The 20950-nt window shown below is 36.6% G+C and overlaps 1 protein-coding gene across 5 annotated transcripts in view; it reads left to right on the plus strand.

Annotated features, from left to right (window-relative positions):
* Positions 1-13179, plus strand: part of LOC106878108 (queuosine 5'-phosphate N-glycosylase/hydrolase) — a 39336-nt gene extending 26157 nt beyond the window's left edge. For all 5 annotated transcript variants that reach the window (XM_014927230.3, XM_014927235.3, XM_089358215.1 and 2 more), the window contains exons 7-10: positions 3007-3121; positions 4522-4592; positions 7747-7814; positions 12952-13179. In XM_014927230.3, the coding sequence (XP_014782716.1) occupies positions 3007-3121; positions 4522-4592; positions 7747-7814; positions 12952-13116 (419 nt within the window). In that variant the 3' untranslated portion in view covers positions 13117-13179. The remainder of the gene's footprint in view (positions 1-3006; positions 3122-4521; positions 4593-7746; positions 7815-12951) is intronic.
* The last annotated feature ends 7771 nt before the right edge of the window (positions 13180-20950 follow it).

Below are 20950 nucleotides of genomic sequence, written 5' to 3' on the forward strand. Positions count from 1 at the left end.
CTTGTATGTGGCACCAGCACAGGGCTCTTGTAAATCAATCCTCTACAGCAGGGGAAGTGGCATTAAAACTTCTGCTGTGAAGGATGGGTCTTCTTGAGTACAGCAAGGCACCAGATACCTCGGTCCTTCACTGAGAACCAATAAATTAAAGAACTCAATATGTAAATGTAGAGTATTCTTTAATATGTTATAACTGGATCTAATATGTTATACCCAGGATTTATAAGGCACATAAGAAAATGGAGAGGATATAAAATCGACAAACATCAGCCAGTAAACATTCCATTATATCTATTTATTAAATGATAACAGACAGATGATCTAACTCTGTTTTCTACTTCAAATATCTTGTTTGAATATATTTTAAAATATATGAAACTGTCCACCACAGCAGAACTGTTACTGTTGCTGGTGCCATGTTAAAAGCACCCAGTACACTTTATGGAGTGATTGGCATGAGGAAGAGCATCCAGCCTTAGAAACCATGCCAGAACAGACAATGGAGCCTTGTGCTGCCCCTAACCTTACCAGCTTCAGTCAAACTGCCCAATCCATGCCAGCATGGAAAACGCTTGTTAAATGATGGTGATAATGATATGAAAGTTATGAGGAAAATGCTTATCTTTATGGAGATTTTTTAAAAAGAAAAAAAAATGTAGCAAATAACGTGCAAAAACAGCTGTTTTAAGCTAATTTTTCATTTCATTTTTAATTCTCTCGTAAATTCTTGAAATGTTTTCAACTTCATACAAGCAAGGTCACTCTAATTAATAATTTTCCTCATGAAATTGTATTGTTATTTAAGTAATGCTTTAAATAATTTTTGAAGATAATGTGTATGAATGCATTAATGTAGTGTGTGTCTGTGCACATTTTGTATGCATCTGCATGTACACACTCATACATATATGCACACACATACACTTATATACTTGCAGTAATTACTCATTTAAAAACAACATTTTTTCTTTCTGAACCAGAGGAAATTTGAGGCGGCTGATATTTACAAACAAAGTGCTAACAAATCCATTCTTTTGTTCAAATTGTTTCTCCCTTGAACTAAAATTCTTAATTTTTCACTCAAACAAAGGTCACACCTCATTTTTTATTTGAAGCTACCATTCTTGTTTGGTTGTGACTTATCTATAATTAAGCAAGTAATTTTGAGTTTTGTGAGTACTAGTCTCAGGAATTTCCACAAAGTACTAGTACTAGTCTCATATGAATTTCAACAAAGGTATAGTGAATTTTTTTTTTTATGGCTGACAAATTAATGTTTGTGCTTATGAATTTGATTTTTGAATGTTAGTTCAGCTACCCCAGTGTATATTTTGGGGTTCATCTCTACTGTTTGTCTCTACTAGTACTGTATGTTATCGACTTTGTGAGACAATTACCATAGGTAGTTCTCATGATTGTTGCTTCTCCTTTTCATTCAGATTTGCAACATTATAACCTCTGATATTATAACCAAAATTCTTACTAGCTGAATTTAACATCTTATTATACTTATGATCTAGCAGAAAATGGTTCTATTAAACTAAGGAATCCCTAGCTACATTAGTTCTTCAGACTTTTATGACTGAATCTTCACAGAGTCATCTGAGAGTCGTGGGTTCAAGTCCCCCTGCGGGCGAAGCATTTGTTTCATAGGCGTAGGAGTGGCTGTGTGGGAAGTAGCTTGCTTACCAACCACATGGTTCCGGGTTCAGTCCCACTGCGTGGCACCTTGGGCAAGTGTCTTCTACTATAGCCTCGGGCCGACCAAAGCCTTGTGAGTGGATTTGGTAGACGGAAACTGAAAGAAGCCTGTCGTATATATGTATATATATATGTATGTGTGTGTATATGTTTGTGTGTCTGTGTTTGTTCCCCCAACATCGCTTGACAACCGATGGTGGTGTGTTTACGTCCCCGTAACTTAGCGGTTCGACAAAAGAGACCGATAGAATAAGTACTAGGCATCCAAAGAATAAGTCCTGGGGTCGATTTGCTCGATTAAAGGCGGTGCTCCAGCATGGCCACAGTCAAATGACTGAAACAAGTAAAAGAGATAAAAGAGAAAAGAGAATATTAAATATTTAACTGTTGTACGAGGGAACTGTAATGTAGGGAAATAAGAAACAATCCACCTACTTTCTTGTTGTCTGCTGTCCAGCTGTACTCAATTCAAAACTTGTGTCCAACCTGCACACTTAACGATAGCAGCTGCTAGTTCCCGTCCCTATCAGTTCACTTGCCTCACGTCTGTTTAGGCAAAATAGGATGACCCTGGTTTTCCTTCCCTCACTTCCTCTCTCACCCTTCCTGTTCCAGTCAAGCCCCTTGACCATTGATGTCACAGCTCTTTCCTTCCAGCTTGTCTCATCCCCACATTAACCTTAGGACCTTTTATTATAGATTACAGAATTTATAGTGTTTTATTTCATAGGCCCTTGTATCAAATAACATTTAGTGTTCTTATAGTTTTTTATCTCAAACATGGAAAAGTATAGTTCTGTTGATTATATGATTGAATCTATGTAATTTTTGCATTGCAGCTTTTATAATAAAAATGCTTTTATTTCATTAGTGAAACTGACAGGATGATATTTGTGTATAAAAGAATGCTAGATAAAAGTATCACCAAAAATGTGCATTTGATAATTAAGTACTTAATCTTTGATAAATTGCTGTCTTTGCCTTCTACAAATATCTAAATTATTCTATATTGCTATTAAATGCCCTTATAGAAATCTATACTATATTGTCATTAATTCCCTTATACAGACCTGTATTATATTGCCATTAGCTTCCTAAACTAAATTATATTAGATATATTAAAGTGATATATATTAAATTGTATTTAGTTATTTTATATAGGTCTATACTGTTGTTAGTCACCTTTTGCTAATGCCTGATATTAGTACTTGTCTTATACAGTTTCTATACTATGTTATCAATAGATGCCTTTTTATAATATTTATAATATTGCTATTATACAACACTGTATTATATTGCCCACAGTTTCCTTTTACAAAAGAGCACAAATTCTCGTAGCGGACATATGGACCTGTTTTGAAGGTCAAGGTTTGGGTTTCTTTTACGATATAGAGAAACTCACTATGTTTGCTGATTACAGGTAAGATATTTGTCTCCTGCAGCCTTTTTCAAAACTCTGCCTAAATTTAAGTTTAATCATATGAGAAGAAAATTGTGGAGCTGTAAATCAATCATAGCACCGTTTCAGTAAAAAATTATTCATGCCACAAAAAAATGAAGTCATTGCTATCAGAATTTAATCATTGCTTTGGTTAATTTTCAAAATTGCATTTTTACTCTCGTTATTATTTGGCTTCTTACTTGACTGGTCTATTCAATTTCATTTACTTGAAACTACTTCAATTTTTATTCATTGTTTATAATTAATGGTTATGAAGGATTATGCTTTGAACATTGTAATTGAGATATGGAATAAGAAAATCTTAAACTATCTTGAATTTCAAAAAAATTGAAAATTTTATCTTCCCTAACTCAGAATATTTTTTGGTAACTTTACAAGTATATGCTTTTGATATTTTGTACAATCCTTAGCACAAAATTTCTTATGTATTTAGTAATATGTTAACACAATCTTTACAAGTTACTCTTATATATCAGCCAAAGCAATAGTTGCATATTATGTTTTATTGTTATCATCAGAATTCCATGCCATATAAATAGTGTAAGATTAAACATTTAATCAGCCACAAAGCTTTATTCTTTAATAATGATTTTTTTCCATCACTTTACTTGAGAAGACCCAACAAACCAAGTGAGACCATAGCCCATGGCCAATGCCAGTGGGTGTAACCAGCCCACTTATGAATATCTCTCATTCATTGGACAATAAACCTTGCTTGTGAAGACCTATTGAGACAAGTGAAATCAAAATCAAAATCGCTGACATGGCCAATGACAGTACCACCTGATTGGCACTCGTGCCAGTGGAATGTTAAAAGCACATCCAAGCGTAATCGTTGCCAAGGCCACGGATTGGCTCCTGTGCCAGTGACACGTGAAAAGCATCATTCGAGCATGATCATTGCCAGCATCACCCTACTGGCACATATGCCGGTGGCACGTGAAAAACAGCATTCGAGCGTGATCATTGCCAGTGCTGCCGGACTGGCTCCCATGCAGATAGCATGTAAAAATACCTTTTGAGCGTGGTTGTTGCCAGAACCGCCTGACTGGCCCTCGTGCCAGTGGCACGTAAAAGCACCCACTACACTCTTGGAGTGGTTGGTATTAGGAAGGGCATCCAGCTGTAGAAACTTTGCCAGATCAGATTGAGCCTGGTGCAGCCTCTGGCTCACCAGTCCTCAGTCAAACTGTCCAACCTATGCCAGCATGGAAAGCAGACGTTAAACAATGATGATGATTATCAAATTTCAATTGTTTTGGGTCAAATAATAGAAATTATTAATATTTGTTATTATATGTTTAAATTCACAAGGAACAATATATTTTCAAAGCACATATCTTAAAATTTTTTTGTAGGATACCTCAAATTCTTGCCTATTATGGTGTACTAAAATATTCAGATAGTTTGATGAAAACGCTAAAAGATGGTAAGTTACTGTTTCCTTTAATTTGGCATCCTATTCAGTATTTTGCCTTGAAGTTGCTTTTTGGTCTGAAATAAGTCTTTCAGAATTTCAGTATAGAAAATATTCTTCAGATATTGTAAATATCATTTCAAATTTCCATATTTTCTGCCATAAAGTTGGGATAAGCTTCTTGTAATTCAAGTCTGTGATAACATTAACTGAACTTAAGGTGAGGTGTTTAGAAAAGTGAAAGCATGATAGGAGGAGCAAATATATTGTTGTGAAAGGGCAGTAGAAGAGAGTATAATAAAAGAGAGTGTTGGATAGGTAATGGAAGGGAATGAGTAGTGTAAGGAGTAAGTGGGAGAGAGAGTGAGAGTGATCAGATGGTGGGGGTTGGTTGACTAGAGGGTGATCCTATGCTATCCCACTTGATACAGGTAAGTATGAATGGGTGGTAGAGGGGGTGAATGATAAAGAATGAGGGAAAGATGAGAGCTAGTGAAAGAAAGAAAAGCAAGACAATATCAGAGAGACATAGAGGATGAATGCAGCGAGAGCATCCCAGCTACCCTCACTACTTCCATTTCAGTGTTTACTTTGACCTACTTGCACAGGGACTGAAGGTCTTTTCCAGTGATGCATGTCATCACTTGTCCCTTGTCATCTCTTTTGTGGGACTCAGTGTCTTGAGATCAGTCTTCACCAATTCATCTCAAGTTTTTCTAGAGCTTCCTTTTGTGCAGGTTTCATTCACTAAATACTATGCTCTTTTTTTATACAATTGTCATCATCAATATGCATCACATATCTATACCAGTGCAGTCTTCTCTCTTACATCCAGATTTTCTTTTAACTGATTTGAAATCCATCGTTCATGCACACTAAAATTTGACATGCTGTAAAGCAGGCTCATTTGATTTCTTTATACTCTTTTCAAATCCTCTGAATTTAAGGTCCATGTTTCACCACCATGAATCATTGCTCCTTGCTCACAAGCATCATACAATTTGCTCTTTAGTCTGAAGTGGTAATAGCTCCATGAACTTCTTCCAACCCATTCTTACTCTGGCTACTATACTCTCAGAATACCCACCTCTACTGCTCATTAGATCACCTAGGTAACAGAAACTATTAATTACTTGCTCCAGTTATTGTCTGACCAGATTGAAGCATCATTTACTCTTTTGCTTCATGTGAAAAAAATGCCTTCTACTGATCAGGTGTTCCATTTGTTGCCAACACCTCTGTGCAATGAGTCCAGTCTGCTATGGCTAATGATGTGCTGATATGTACTGTATCTGATATCTGAGACATCAGATATGTTTTACCACAGCTGCAATCTTGGGTCAAGTGAAGACCAAGACCAGGTGCTTGGCATCTGTTATTTTGTTCAGATGCTCACAGCCCTTTACTAATCTGGCAATACAGCTAGCCGAACTTGCACATAGCATTCAGTAGAGGCCTAGTGATGAGGAAGAGTAACAACGTTTTAGGGAAATTCTAAGCATTGACAAGCACCAAGTAATTGATCTCTTCAAAGATTGGTGAAATGGTGTGGTTGCCTGAGTGAATGGGCCTGCTCCCAGTATGTGCCAAAAACACTGGAAAAGGACAGCTAGAAGGCACTTACCTTTGGTATTCAGAGTAATCTTGCATTTGTAGGATTTCTCACACATTTGTATATTGTATATATCACTTTTTCTTTATTGTGAATGGTTGATTTTGCCTTCTATCCTTTTGGGGTCAATAAATTAAGTATCAGTCAAGTACTGGGGTCGATGTAATCAACATTCCCCCTCTCCCAAAATTTCAGGCCTTGTACCAATAGTAGAAAGGATTATTATTATTATTATCATATTTTAAAAGGAGTGACATAACTCCTCACAAAGGTAAATAAACAATACAAAGAGTGCAGTGCAATTGCAAATTGATATTTTATTGGTTTGAAGAATATTTCAACAGCTTGCCTGCCTTTGTCGAGTTCAAAATGAAAAGTGATACATAGAAATTCAAATTCAAAAGTTTGAACAAGGGAAACCCCACTTTGATGGAATGACATCATCTTTAATTTTCAATTTTACAACTGGAAAAAAGAAAAGGAAAGAAGAAAAAAAGAAGAATATTTAATCAAACAGTTTTGTGTAAATATGATGAAATTCCTGTCATTTTGTTCATTCTTTCAGAGTGTGATGTTAATGACTCACAAACATATTTCTCCTCGTACATTTTGAGGACTGAAAGTGTAGCAGATTCAGAATATTTTCTGAGAATATGCACTTTCAAGTCTTTTTCAAAATTGCAGCTGTTTGATGTAAAGTTTTCGGCAAGATCTGTTGAGCTACTGTTATTGTGCCTGACGTCATATCTGTGCCCATTGAATCTTTTGTTTAATTGTTCTGTTGTTGCTGAGACTCCCTTCGGTCATGACTGACCATGGGATTGCACCTAGAAAGTTACCCTTCCGGGCAAGGTTGTTTATGGAAGACCAGCAGTCGCCCATGCATACCAGCTTCCCCTCTCTACACCACCAGTGTTATCCAAGGGAAAGGCAAAGGTTGATACAGCTTGGCACCTGTGACATCACAACTCATTTCTACAGCTGAGCAAACTGGAGCAACATGAAATAAAGTGTCTTGCTCAAGAACACAACATGCAGCCCAGTCCATTTCTGTTATGTTTCCTGATAGAATTGACTTGAGTCATGTTGTTGCACAATGAACAGGGCTTGCCTCTCTTGTGGCTGAGTTTCAAGGTACAGCATGCAGAAACTCCAGTGTTAGTTTTCTTGGAGTGAGAAGTAGAGGTTAATAGTTCTCTTATATTTTTATTCCATCTGAAGGTTAATGATGTAAAAAAACATCATACAAACATGTCTGAGGCTTGGATTGACTTTAAGAAGGCATATGATATGATGGTTCATTCTTCGGTCGTTAAATGCCTTGGTGATGGATTACGTCAGCTATGTTTACCTTAGTGATGGATTGTGTCAATCGTACAAAGTAAAGAACTCTTCTCTCTTTATCTATAAAAACTTCTGTTGAGTTACTTCAGTCCTACATAAACTATTATTATTATTATTATTATTATTATTATTATTATTATTATTATTATTATTATTTGTAAAGAATAAAAAGTTTAGGAAGGTTATTATTATTATTTTTTTTTTTTTCAGGTGTTGTCATGAAGAATGGAGATAGATTAGAAGTAGAGATCCGTGGTTGCTCAATCTGGTCTGTTGAGGTAATTTGTGTTGAGTTTTGTGTATTTATTACTTTTAATCCTGCAGGTGTATATACATGATTGTAGGTCTAGTTAGGTGCACATGTGTGTGTGTTTGACCCCACCACTGCCTGACGACCAGTGTTGATTTCTGAACATCCCTGTAACTTAGCAGTTCAACAAAAGAGACTGATATAGAATAAGTACTGGCGTCAATTTGTTTCATTAAACCCTTCAAGGCAGTGCTCCATCATGGCTGCAGTCCAATGACTGAAAAAAACAATAATGATAATATGGCCCTGAATAAATAAGAAGGATGTAATTGTCATGAATAGGATGTTTTAAATCATGGGTTTACTACTTCCTTGAGGCTAATCAGGAACAATAATACTTATAAAATACTAGAATAAGTTTTATGGCACGAGGAAGAAAGGAAGTCAAATATTTTTTTATGTATATAAGTAAAGAAAAGATTCTTCCATTGTTTCAAACTAATTTTTCTATCATTTTTAATTTATGTGTGTATGTATATGTGTTTGTATGTGTGTTTGTATGCTGATGCCACATAAAACCACTCACACCAGTGCTACATTAAAAGCATCCAGTACTCTCTGTAAAGTGGATGGTATTAGGAAGGGCATCAAGCTGTAGAAACCAGGCCAAAACAGACAAATGGAGCCCAGGCAGCTCTCCAGCTGGCCAGCTTCTATCAAACTGTTCAACCTATGCCAGTATGGAGGAGAGAATTTATATGACTATGATATACGTGGTCTGATCAATAAGTATCTGGACTGTTGCCATAGTAACGAAGCTAAAGCACACAAAGTAAAACTGCTTGGTACAGACTGACCTTGACCTCTGCTGTGCATGTGCACTAAGTTTTAATGTTCTAGCTCATTTCCGCTATTTACAGCAGTGCTTGGAAGGAAGGTGTGTAGTGTGTGATTGTTGCATTGACCATGACAGAAAGTTGAGAGAATCTGCATCAAATTTTGTCAAAAGCTTGTCGATATCTGCTTAGAGGCCTACACAAAGTTTTCAAAAATTTTCTATCATTTTCGACACAATCAAGATCTTGTGCAGCTGAAACTCGAGTGTCTTTTTGGTCAACTGAAAGCAGTTTCGGCACAAACTTGGCAGACATGCGACTCATACCCAAATCTTCAGTGATAATGGACTGAACTGAACCATAGCTAATCTGCACATCCTCTAATAACTCATGGATAGTGATTTGACAATTTCTCCTCACAGCTGCATGCACATCTGCAATGTTTTTCTCAGTTCTGCTAGTTGCAGGTCTCCCAGAACATTTATCAATATCAACATTTTTTCAGCCATCTTGGAAACATCCGAACCACTCATACACTCCTCTCCATACACTTTCTGCAACTTTGCATCGGCCTCTAAGCAGGTATCATGGTTAATGCAATGATAATATGCTACATACTTTCCTTCCAAGCACTGCTGTAAACAGCAGAAGTAAGCTAGAGTGTTAAAACTTAGTACGTATGCACAACAAAGTTCACGTTTAATCTGTGCCAAGTGGCTTCACTCTGTATGCTTTAGCTTCATTACTATAGCAACAGTTCAGTTACTTATTGATCAGACCTCATATGTATGTATGTGTGTGTTTATATTTGCATCATCATCATCATTGTCATCGTTTAACGTCCACTTTCCATGCTGGTATGAGCTGGACAGTTTGACTGAGGGCTGGCAAGCCAGAAGGCTGCACCAGATTCCAATCTGATCTGGTAAAATTTCTACAGCTGGATGCCCTTCCTAATGCCAACCACTCCGAGAGTGGCACAAAGGCCAGTCAGGTGGTACTGGCATCGGTCATGACAATGACTTCACTTGTGTCAACAGGTCTTTGCAAGTGCAGTTTAAAGCCCAATGATTGAAGAATACTCTTAAATGGGCTGGTTATTCTACACTGGCATAGGCCATGGTTACAGTCTCACTTGGATTGCTGGGTCTTCTCAAGCACAGCATATCTCCAAAGGTCTCGGTCACTTGTCATCGCCTTCGTGAGGCCCAACATTTGAAGGTCATGCTTCACTACTTCATCTCAGGTTTTCTTGGATCTACCTCTTCCACAGGTTCTCTCTACTGCATGGGTGTGACACTTCTTCACACAGCTGTCCTCATCCATATGTAACACATAACCATACCAGTGCAGTCGTCTCTTTTGCACACCACATCTAATGCTTCTTATGTCCAACTTTTCTCTCAGGGCACTTACACTCTGTCTTGTGTGCACACCGACATTACACATCTAGCAGAGCATACTAGCTTCATTTCTTTCAAGCTTACACATGTCCTCAGCAGTCACAGCCCATGTTTTACTGCTATGTAGTGTGGCTATTCGCACACATGCGTCACACAGTCTACCTTTTACTCTGAGCGAGAGGCCCTTTGTCACCAGCAGAGGTAGGGGCTCTCTGAACTTTGCCCAGGCTATTCTTATTCTAGAAGCTATACTCTCAGAGCATCCTCCACTGCTATTGACTTGGTCATCTTGGTAATGGAAGCTATCAACTACTTCTCGTTTTTGCCCCTGAGCATTTGCTACACACAAAAACTATCTTCCCAGTTAGCCTTTCTTTGATATTGCTGCACCTCTTATGTGTCCATAGTTTACACTGGGTACATCTTATGGAGTTTCTACCTATGCCTTTTCTACAGATCGAGCAGGGCCATCTACCTGAAGGGATTTGTGATTTGTCTGCCTTCCTAGTTATTAAGACTTTGGTTTTGCTAGATTGACTCTAAGGTCCTTCGATTCTAGACCTTGCTTCCACACCTGAAATTTCTCCTCTAGTTCTGATATTGACTCAGTTATTAGAGCAAAGTCATCAGCATAGAGAAGCTCCCAGGGGTATCCTGACCTTGAATTCCTCTGTTATTGCCTGGAGGACTATGATAAATAAAAGGGGTCTGAGGACTTAACCTTGGTGGACCTCTACCCCTATCCGCAATTCTTCACTATACTCGTTGCCAACCCTCACCTTACTGAGAGCATCCCTGTACATGGTTTGTACAGCTCTCATTAACCACTCGTCTATCCCTAGTTTCTGCATTGTCCACCAGATAAGGGATCAGAGGACCCTGTCAAAGACTTTCTCCATGTCAGGTACAGAGGTTTATCTTTGGCTAGGAATTTCTCCTGCAGCTATCTTACCAGATATAAGCATCAGTGGTGCTTTTCCCTGGCACAAACCCAAACTGCATCTCATGTAAACTAACTCTCTCCCTAATTAGTTGGGCTATGACCCTCTCTGTGACTTTCATTACCTGATCTAACAACTTGATACCTCTGTAATTATTCATATCTAATGTATCACCTTTACCTCTGTAGCTGTTGACTATGGTGCTGCTACAACAGTCATTGGGTATGACTCCTTCATGTATTACCTGATTGACTATACGGGTGACTAGACTATAGCCGACACCGCAGACATTTTAAGCATCTCTGTGGTGATTCCTGACGAGCCAGGGGCTTTCCCTGTCTTCATACCCCTAATTGCTTTGTCTACCAAGCTACTGTCAATTCGGAAAGCTGGTCCCTCTTTTGGATTGACATTCGGCAAATTCTCTTTCTCCCATTCATTCTCTTCATTTAGCAACCTTTCATAGTGGCATCTCCAAGTCTCTCTCTTTGCAGCCTTGTTAAATGCAAGTGAGCCATCATCAATGTGGATACATTTCTCTTCTATGACATCACAATTCTCTCTCACACACTGTCTTGCAACACGAAACACTTCAAGTCTTTGGTCTTCACAATGCAGAACATTGACAAATTTTTTCTTATCTGCTTCCCCTCTGGCAAAATAAACCTGTCTCCTAGCTTCCCTTCTGGCAATCTGATACAATTCCCTGCTACCACCATTCTTCCAGTCCTTCTATGCCTGTTTATTTTTCCTAATGGCCCTGTCAACTACATTGTTCTACCACCACATTACCATGGGTCAAGATGGGACTTTGCACCAGCCACAGATCTGGTTAGTAGCCCACAACAAGTTGTTCCATAGGAACCTCCAGTTGTCTTCTGCATCATGTGAAAGAATATTAATGATAATAATGAGATAGAATTGGGCATTTGCATTCTCAACTAGAGCTATAACCAACAGTTTTCAGTCAACCAAACTGTGACAAAATTAGATAAATGAACGAATAAATGACAATAATAAATGAGCGTGAAAGAGAGGGAGAAGGGAGAGAGAGGGAAAGTTGGATTGAGTGAAGGGATCTTAAGTTTGTTCCTCTAAACATACAGCATGGAAGACGAAACTGTGTTTACATCGATAGATAATGAAATGAAATAATAAAGTAATTGTAATTTGTACTGAAAAAGAGGTTTTAGATGTGTGCTAGGCTGGAAAACAAAGTTACTTATCTGAACATCTTCTGATTTCTATCACGTGTGGTGAGGTATTAAAATATGAGGTAGGGGAATCTGAATGAGCTAGTTTATATAGGGTGAGGTGGGTGGGGGAGCAGAGGTAAAGTGTTGGGAGAAGCAAGTGATTAACGAAACTGAGAAAGAGGAAGAGAGAGAGACCAGAGTTAGGCTGGTCGAAGACAGAATATGAGGAGATGGAATTTTGGGATTTAGGCTAACATAATTGAACGAAGTGGAAGAATAGAAATTCAAATAATAAGATAGAATTGGGCACTGCAAAACAGCAAAAATTGAGGCTGCCGGTGTGAAAGAATATTAATGATTGTAATGAGATAGAATTGGGTATTTGCATTCTTAATTAGAACTATAACCAACAGTCAGCCAAACTGTGACATGCATATTTATACAATTATACATACATTCACACACACACACACACCTATTAATTAGGTGAACAAACAAGCCAAATAGATTTCATTCTCTCCAAGAAAAGGATAAACAGATGGTTGTGAGTGTACACCCAGCAGAGATGCAAATTGTTGGAAAAGGGAAATATAGAAGCTTAAAGATCCAGTGAAGAGTCAAAAATTTAAGGACCTATGAATATTCATGTTAAACATCAACTACTGATTCAGTCTCAACAATCTAGTTGGGCCTGGGAAAGTCATTACCCTTCTGACTAACTTATGAAAAACGTAATTGACTCTTTTTCAGTTTTCAATAAAATATTCCTTTTTTTAACTCTTTTTTCAGATGATTCGAGAGGAATCCCAAAAATTACTGGACAAAGATGAAGAGACCAAAAATGCCTTGTTTAATTCTGTATTACTTGATCAATTTTTGTGGGATTATCGTCAATTACATGCTGAAGAAATGGATGGTATCCCTATCCACAAGGTGCGATGCATATATTATTAATTGAAAAAAAATCTTTACATTCTTAGTATGGAAAAATAAAGATAAAGTTTTAATTACTTTTTAGATATTTTTTTGTTGTCACTTTTTTTCACACTGTATGCTAGTTAACCATTGGTTTAATGTAAATCGCTGCCATCATTCCTCATATCCAACCACGAATAATATTGATTCCATTGTTTTGTCATATTTGCAGTTGAATTCTATATAAGTAGATTATATGAACAACAGGAGGCGCAATGGCCCAGTGGTTAGGGCAGTGGACTCGCGGTCATAGGATCGCGGTTTCGATTCCCAGGCTGGGCATTGTGAGTGTTTATTGAGCGAAAACACCTAAAGCTCCACGGGGCTCCAGCAGGGGATGGTGGCGAACCCTGCTGTACTCTTCCACCACAACTTTCTCTCACTCTTATTTCCTGATTCTGTTGTGCCTGTAATTCAAAGGGTCAGCCTTGTCACACTGTCACGCTGAATATCCCCGAGAACTACGTTAAAGGTACATGTGTCTGTGGAGTGCTCAGCCACTTGCACGTTAATTTCACGAGCAGGCTGTTCCGTTGATCGGATCAACTGGAACCCTTGACGTCGTAAGCGACGGAGTGCCAACAATATGAACAACAAACAAAATTACATGAAAATTTAAATGCATTGAATGAATTACACTTTAGTTTCAATGAGTTATTAATTTAGTTGTTTCATCATTGTAACTACCTGTTGTAAAACAGTCTTTTGCCACTGTTGTATCTGTCTTTTGATGACGGTTGTCGCTCTGACAGATAGTGTTATATTTCAAAATTGTCAATAGAATGGTTCTCTCTGGCACTGTACAACCCTTAGTCGTACAGTGTTATTATCCTCAAAAGGTTGGAACATTATAACGTCCACTCAGTATCACAGTATGATTACTATATCAGCACAGACATGACTATTAACATAGTCTACATGTACTGTTGATCTTCCGACTTTTCCTCTGTCGACTGGCTTCTGTCTATTTATAATGGCTGGCTACTTTCACTTCTTACTGGGAGGGGTGTACATTTTTATTATACAACACTACCTTTTACCTATTTATAATAGAGTACAATTGATATGATGAAATTTACACAAATGCCTGTATTCTGAATATAATCCTCCGGGACAACCAGCATATGGCTGGGCCCATTATCACTGATGTACTCCAGTTTATGGACTTTTACATAGTTCCCACATCCCACTTTCACTCACATTACTTAGCTGGATCTCAAACTTTAATAGAAAACACATGCACAAGGTACTACATACTAGGATTGAACCTCATGATTGCAAAGCAAATTTCTTAACCATTCAACCTTTTAAAATAGGTTCACACATTTAATAATGCTTTTTCCTTTTGTATCACTTCATTTATTCCACTATTCCCACCTCTCTCTTTTTTCTCCTTTCTCTCTCCATTTTCCATTACCAGCGCCAACATCACTGCCAATATCTCTGCTGCCTCCATTCCATAACTATCTACTGTTTACTTATTCTATTTTGATTACTTTCATTTTCATGACACAGTAGGTAGATAGGAAGGTACTAGTGTATTAATAAATAGTTTTAGTCTAGATAAGCCCCAGATGGCACATTCTTCATATACATATATGTATGCATGTATATCTATTTTGTAGCAAATCAAATAATTAGTTCCAAATGTGGAACTTGGTTTCTAATTAACAGGGCCTAAAAATATATCTAGCAAAGTCACTTTAGCAGGATAGGATGCAAATGCTTACAGCCACTAAGAAATTGGCCATGCTCAATATTTAGAACTGAAGTAGGTAGGAATTCCATTCTGTGTATTTAATGTAAACTATAGAAACTCAAAACATTTGGGGCATAGGCAAACTGATAGAGAAAAGGAACTTCCTATGTAACAGATGAAAGGGAAGAATTAGCAGTAAGAGCTCGAAGTCTTTTGTCCTTGCTCAAGCTACATAGCTAGGGTAAGAACAATGTGGAAAACAGTTCAGAAATCTGTTGCTTCTGTTGACATCAATATGACTATCTCTGAGTGACGGATGGAACCAGTTTGCTAAATGAACACCAATGCAAAAATAGATGTGGTGGGTAAGCCTGTGAGTATAATTCTTTTTAGATTTTTAGTCTATTTACCCCTTCATACTCCATGTATTATATTTTGTCTCCTTATCACATTCATTTCATTACATGGTGTATTAGTAAATGGGAAATTACATGAATCACCCGACAGGGAGTCGTTAATAATGTGAAAATGGCTTAAAGCTTGCAGTCACTTGACATTTACTGAGTGATGGGTCTAGTATTGAAAATATCTGTAGCATCTTTGTTCAAGCATCAGGAAACGGTAAGGGACTTGAAAAGCTGATAGTCTGCAATGGATCAGAAGTGATCACAGGGATTATGCACAAAGTCATGTGATCTTTTGAGCTTTTGGAATTTAATATGAAAAAAATTGGTGGGCTTGCTCAAGTACTGACAGGCATCACATATATCTACAAAATGAAACATACAATTTTGAAAAAATTTGTGATGTGTGTCAGTATGTATGTGTGCGTGCTCACCATTTTCCTTTTCACATCAAATTCTAATATAATTGTAATTTACACACTCTGAAAGGTGTTTGTAGAAAATTGCATTTAAAAATACCCATTTTCCCAAAAGTTATGAGAAAAAGCTGACTTGTGAATTTTCTGATCTAGAGAGTTACTCATAGTCTAGACTGTAGTGCTTAGGCTGAAGGGCCTAGCTGTGAATTATAGAGTGGAATAGTCTTAACTTTGGCTAATGTACTGAGGGGATCTAGACTGTGACTCAAACTCATAGGCTAGGTACCCTTACTGTGAACTATAGCTTGGAGGCTCTGGACTAAAAGTCATAGCCTAGGGGCTTCCTTCACTGTGAATCATAGTCTGGTAGGGTTGCCTAGATCATGACTCCTGGCCTTGACACAGCCCTAGACTGTGACTCATTGGCTGAGGGTTCTAGACTGACTCAAAGGCTGAAGGCCATAGCTGCCTCATAGTCTAAGATGTAACCTAGACTGTCACTCATGTTGGGTGGGCATAGACTGCGTCATACATTTGTATGATCTAGATGTGCATACCTATGTATATACATACAGACATATGTACAAGCATACTTACATAAATACAGGCATATGTCAAGCATGTGTACATGCAGATGTACTTAATGATGTATGTGCATAAATATGTACATAAATGTGTGCATCAATACATACATCCATTAATACTATGTGCATTAATACATACAGATGTATATGCATAGGTAGGTGTAGACATATGCACATGCATACACCTAGTCTGTACATGTATATATATTTACACCTGTACATACAGATATGCGTACACAACTACATATGAATGTATGCGCATACAGACACACACACACACACATAAACTGTGTACAGTTGTGAAAATCAGCTGCCCAGCAGATGTTAACATAATGATAAAAATTAACAAAAAAGAAAATGCTTCCACTGAACTATTGAGGAATCTACAGTTATCCTACCCAGATTACAGGTTCTGGTTTATACCTGTAATTATTGGGGCACTGGGATATGTAACACACTGCCTAAGTACCAATCTTGAGAAATTAGGCTGCTCAAAACCAGAAAAGAGAAAGCTGATTCAAAGACTACAGATTCAAGCCATCACTGGAACTATAAAAATCTGTAAAACTTTCCTGAAGTTTGTCATTTAAGTATATATGAGCATGCCTAGACATGCAGCAGAATTCTTAAGGATGAGAGACAAGTGGTTCATGATATAGCTGAGCAGATTTCTAGTGAAATTGGATAAAGTGATAGAGTCTCACAGTGTCCATTATGCATGAGGATACATGCATAAAACAAAACACACAAATCTACACATATACATGCATACAAAAATACCCTGTTGATGTTGTTGAAATTCCAATGAAGGAGCCTTGGATCTAGGTTAGAAACCGGCTCTTTCTCTATTGGCATGAAATCTTGAAATATAACTAAAAAACAACATACCTACATATTTTCATCTGCCCATTCATTTTGTTGGAGTAGTAATGGAGTGGTACAGAAAACTATCTATTAATTATTGACAATTTATGAAACCTACAGTTTCTTTCACGTTTATGTAGTTGATTATCAGGGGAAGTCCCTTTTAACTTTTCAGATTGGTGCAATCAGTATGGTTCGGGTTTTGTTGATTGATGCCTATAAGGAAAATGTAAGTAGCAGAGGAATCTGGTTCAGGGAAAATAGCTTGAAGAAAGTATTTAATGTAGGGTTTTTGAAGTAAGACAATAAGGATGAAGAGGGGAAGTGAGATGGGTGAACCAGGCGGGCTTGTGTGGCAGTAGTATGCAACTTATTATCTCATAGGAGCTTAAGTAAATGTATCCCTGGTAGGAGAAATGATAAGAAACAATAACACATCTGTGAAGCAATAATTATAGAATGTTGGTGCATGAATATTCACTATTTTTACTTATTCATTTTGTTTATGCCATCTAAGATGTTTGTGTGTGTAGTAGTAACACTTGAGATTTGTTGAGCAGCAGCATCTGATCAGAGTTGAAATATTTTCTGACTCTGAAGCAGAAATCTCGTATTTAAAAAGTAGTTTTTAATAATGATATAAATTATAATAATGTATAATAATACATTATAATAATAATGTACAGTAGTAGTAATAATAATAATAATAATAATAATAATAATGTATAGTAATAATAATAATAATATAATAATAATAATAATATAGTTATAATAAAAAGTTTTAATAATGATATAAGTTATTATGAAGTTAACATTTCTAATGATTTTGACGGTTTTAGTTGTATGTATTTCATGTAAAGGGACAGTGTGCTGCAAAATTATTTTCTTTATATGTGTAGCGAATATATCTTTGTCTTAATAAAGGAAACTATGATGCCATTATAGGATGTCTTAGAATTTTCCGTTTATAAAAAAAGCTCAAATCTGCATGAAATGTTTAGGATGTGTGTAAATAATACCTGCGTGCCAAACATTTAGGTTGAGAAGATGATGGGGTAATCTTTAAAGGTAGTTTGGAGTAACTATAAGAAGATCATTGATATACAGAAAAAAGAGTGTGTTTAATATACCAAGCCCTAATATACTCTAGAATTGATAGCATGTGGTTTAAAGAGAGACCTGTTAACAATGTGATGGAGTAGTCTGGCTGGAAACTATTGACTTCAAAAATTTCAGATGGCTGGAATACAGGATGAGCAACTTTGCTTCAAAGGTTTTATACTAGACAAGTCACAATCTTAGCTGATATCAACATTGTTTTCATCAGAATTCTTAAGGATGAGAGACAAGTGGTTCATGATATAGTTGAGCAGATTTCCAGTGAAATTGGATAAAGTGATAGAGTCTCACATTGTACATTACATTTTATGTTGAAAGTATTGGGAATAGATCAGCAAGATTAAAGAAGTTATCATCTTTGAGAATGAACCTGATGCTGCATGTATCGACAGATATACTGTCGGCTATTTAAATAATTTCGTCTACAATATTGTACTGTTATATCTTTTAGTTCCAGATCGATCAAATTATTCAACTAAGAAATATAATCTTTCATAATGACTTAGCAGTGTAAGGCAATAAAAGCAAGGGAGACAACTCTAAAATTTACTCTGAAATGCAATGAGAAAATGTTTCGTGAATGAACATGGAATATTATTACGGAAACTTACCTAGGGACACTTTATGCATGAAAACTAAATGTAAAATGTGCACTAATATACACGATTTAGTGAACGAAGAAATTTAATTAAAATTACATCCTTAATGATGGAAATAATCATTACATAAATGATTAATTTTAGTAAGAAAAAAAATGGCAGAAAGGAAAATTCCAAAATTTAGTTAAAATTTATTAAATAGAGAATGTGATAAGAAGTGAGTGTGATCTTTAGCAGTATGTTGCCTATTCTGGTCATGTCTCAGTTTTATTAGGCTTCATCAACAATGCATAATCTAGTTGTAATCATTAGAGTTTGTAGTAACTAAAAAGGATTAGGTTTTTCAACTGAGTAACATTGTAAACCTGCAGTTAGTGCAAAACGTAACAATAATAGACAATTCGTTATGTCACTATTAGGAATCCTGTCCATCTCTGCAACAGTTATATGAAATTAGTGTAATCATGCAGTGTATTTCTTGTAAATCTCTCTCCCTCCCTCTCTCCCCCCTCTCTCTCACACATACACACACACACACACAACAGAAATATTATGGCTGATTTTGTTAACTGTACTGGAGAAAATTTAACTGATGAAAATTTGTTACAGCTTATTGTTTGCAAATTTTAGAGATAAAGACACTTCCAATTCCAAAAAATGTATTTATCAGAATTATAGCTTAATTGGAAATATTTTCCTTTTTGCTTGATTTTTTTGTTAAATAATAAGAGTTATTCAGACTATTAACATCATCTTTTGACCAGCATAATTTCTGATTATCTTCAGGTATCAATAAAGTTACTATCAAATCATAGACCATTCATTGGTAACTCTATATGAAAAATCTGTAAGATTTTAAAGGAAGAATGGAAACACAGAAATAAATTCCTTTTAACTTCTCTGAACTCACAGGCAGACTTAAAGTCACTAATACATGTTAACAAAACAGTGTTACCCAGTGGTTCTACTGCTTAAATTAGTTAGTGGTGCATATCCTTTGATAACTATTTACAAGTAGTGGACACTGACAAAATAATACTTGAATAATTTTGATCATGGACACTAAACAGTGCTGGTGATAGGATGCAAACTACTAATGCTTTGGCTAGTAGTCTGACACATTGTCAAGGCCAATTACAGCTCTAGAGCCAACATATTGATAACTGGGATTGATATAATCAACTTAACTTCTCCTTTGAAATTGTTGTCCCTGTACTAAAATTTGAAACCAATATTTTGTACAACCCTTTGTATAAGACATCTTAGAGTATTCAGTAATGATTTCTCGTAAATTTTGGAGCCTATTTTTATGTAACAAAATGAGCAATTGTTGCACATTATGTTTTATTGTAATTGTTATCATTATAATAAGTGCAAGCAGGCTTGTATGGTTAAGAAGTTTGCTGCAGAAGTACATGGTCCAGTCGAACTGCATGGGCACAATAGGTACAGTTTGGCTCATACATTGTGATTGAAATTGGTAGGCAGAAATGGAAGGAGCCTGTTTTGTGTGTGTGTGTGTGTGTGTGAGAGAGAGAGGGGGAGAGAAAGAGAAAGATAGAGAGAGGGAGAGAGAGAGAAAGAAAGAGAGAGAGAGAAAGGGAGAGAGAGAGAGAAAGAGAGAGAGAGAGAGAGAGAGAGAGAGAGTTCATATTTCTCCTCATCTTCTGTTTGCTGATTGTAAATAAGACCCTCACTATTCATTAGCTTGCAGTCTACTGCAAAAGCATGGAAATGTAGATGTTAAAACAATGATGATGATGACAATTACATGCCAGGTTTGGTTGTTATTTTTGCTGCTTTCATTGACTCCTGTGACTTTCTGTCACCATCCAATTCCATTATAAATTTAAATTAGGAGCTTGAGTCATAGTGAATCTTTCATTAGTTGATTACACAACCATGGATGCCACCCCTATTTATCATTTTTAACTCTTCAGTTGTGTGTACATGAATGTAGAGCCTCAATGTATATGTGTGTATATATAGAGGATCAGTTTAACTCTGTATGTTCACTTGACCTGCTAGATATAGCAACAAAATCTCCTGTAAATCACCCTACCATTTCAAGAAGCAACACATTGAACAGTATAGTCCTGGGATTGTGAATGGGATGTCTTTAATC

This window comes from Octopus bimaculoides, chromosome 1, assembly GCF_046866305.1.
Source record: "Octopus bimaculoides isolate indiv1 chromosome 1, ASM4686630v1, whole genome shotgun sequence".
In the NCBI taxonomy this organism is placed as follows: domain Eukaryota; kingdom Metazoa; phylum Mollusca; class Cephalopoda; order Octopoda; family Octopodidae; genus Octopus; species Octopus bimaculoides.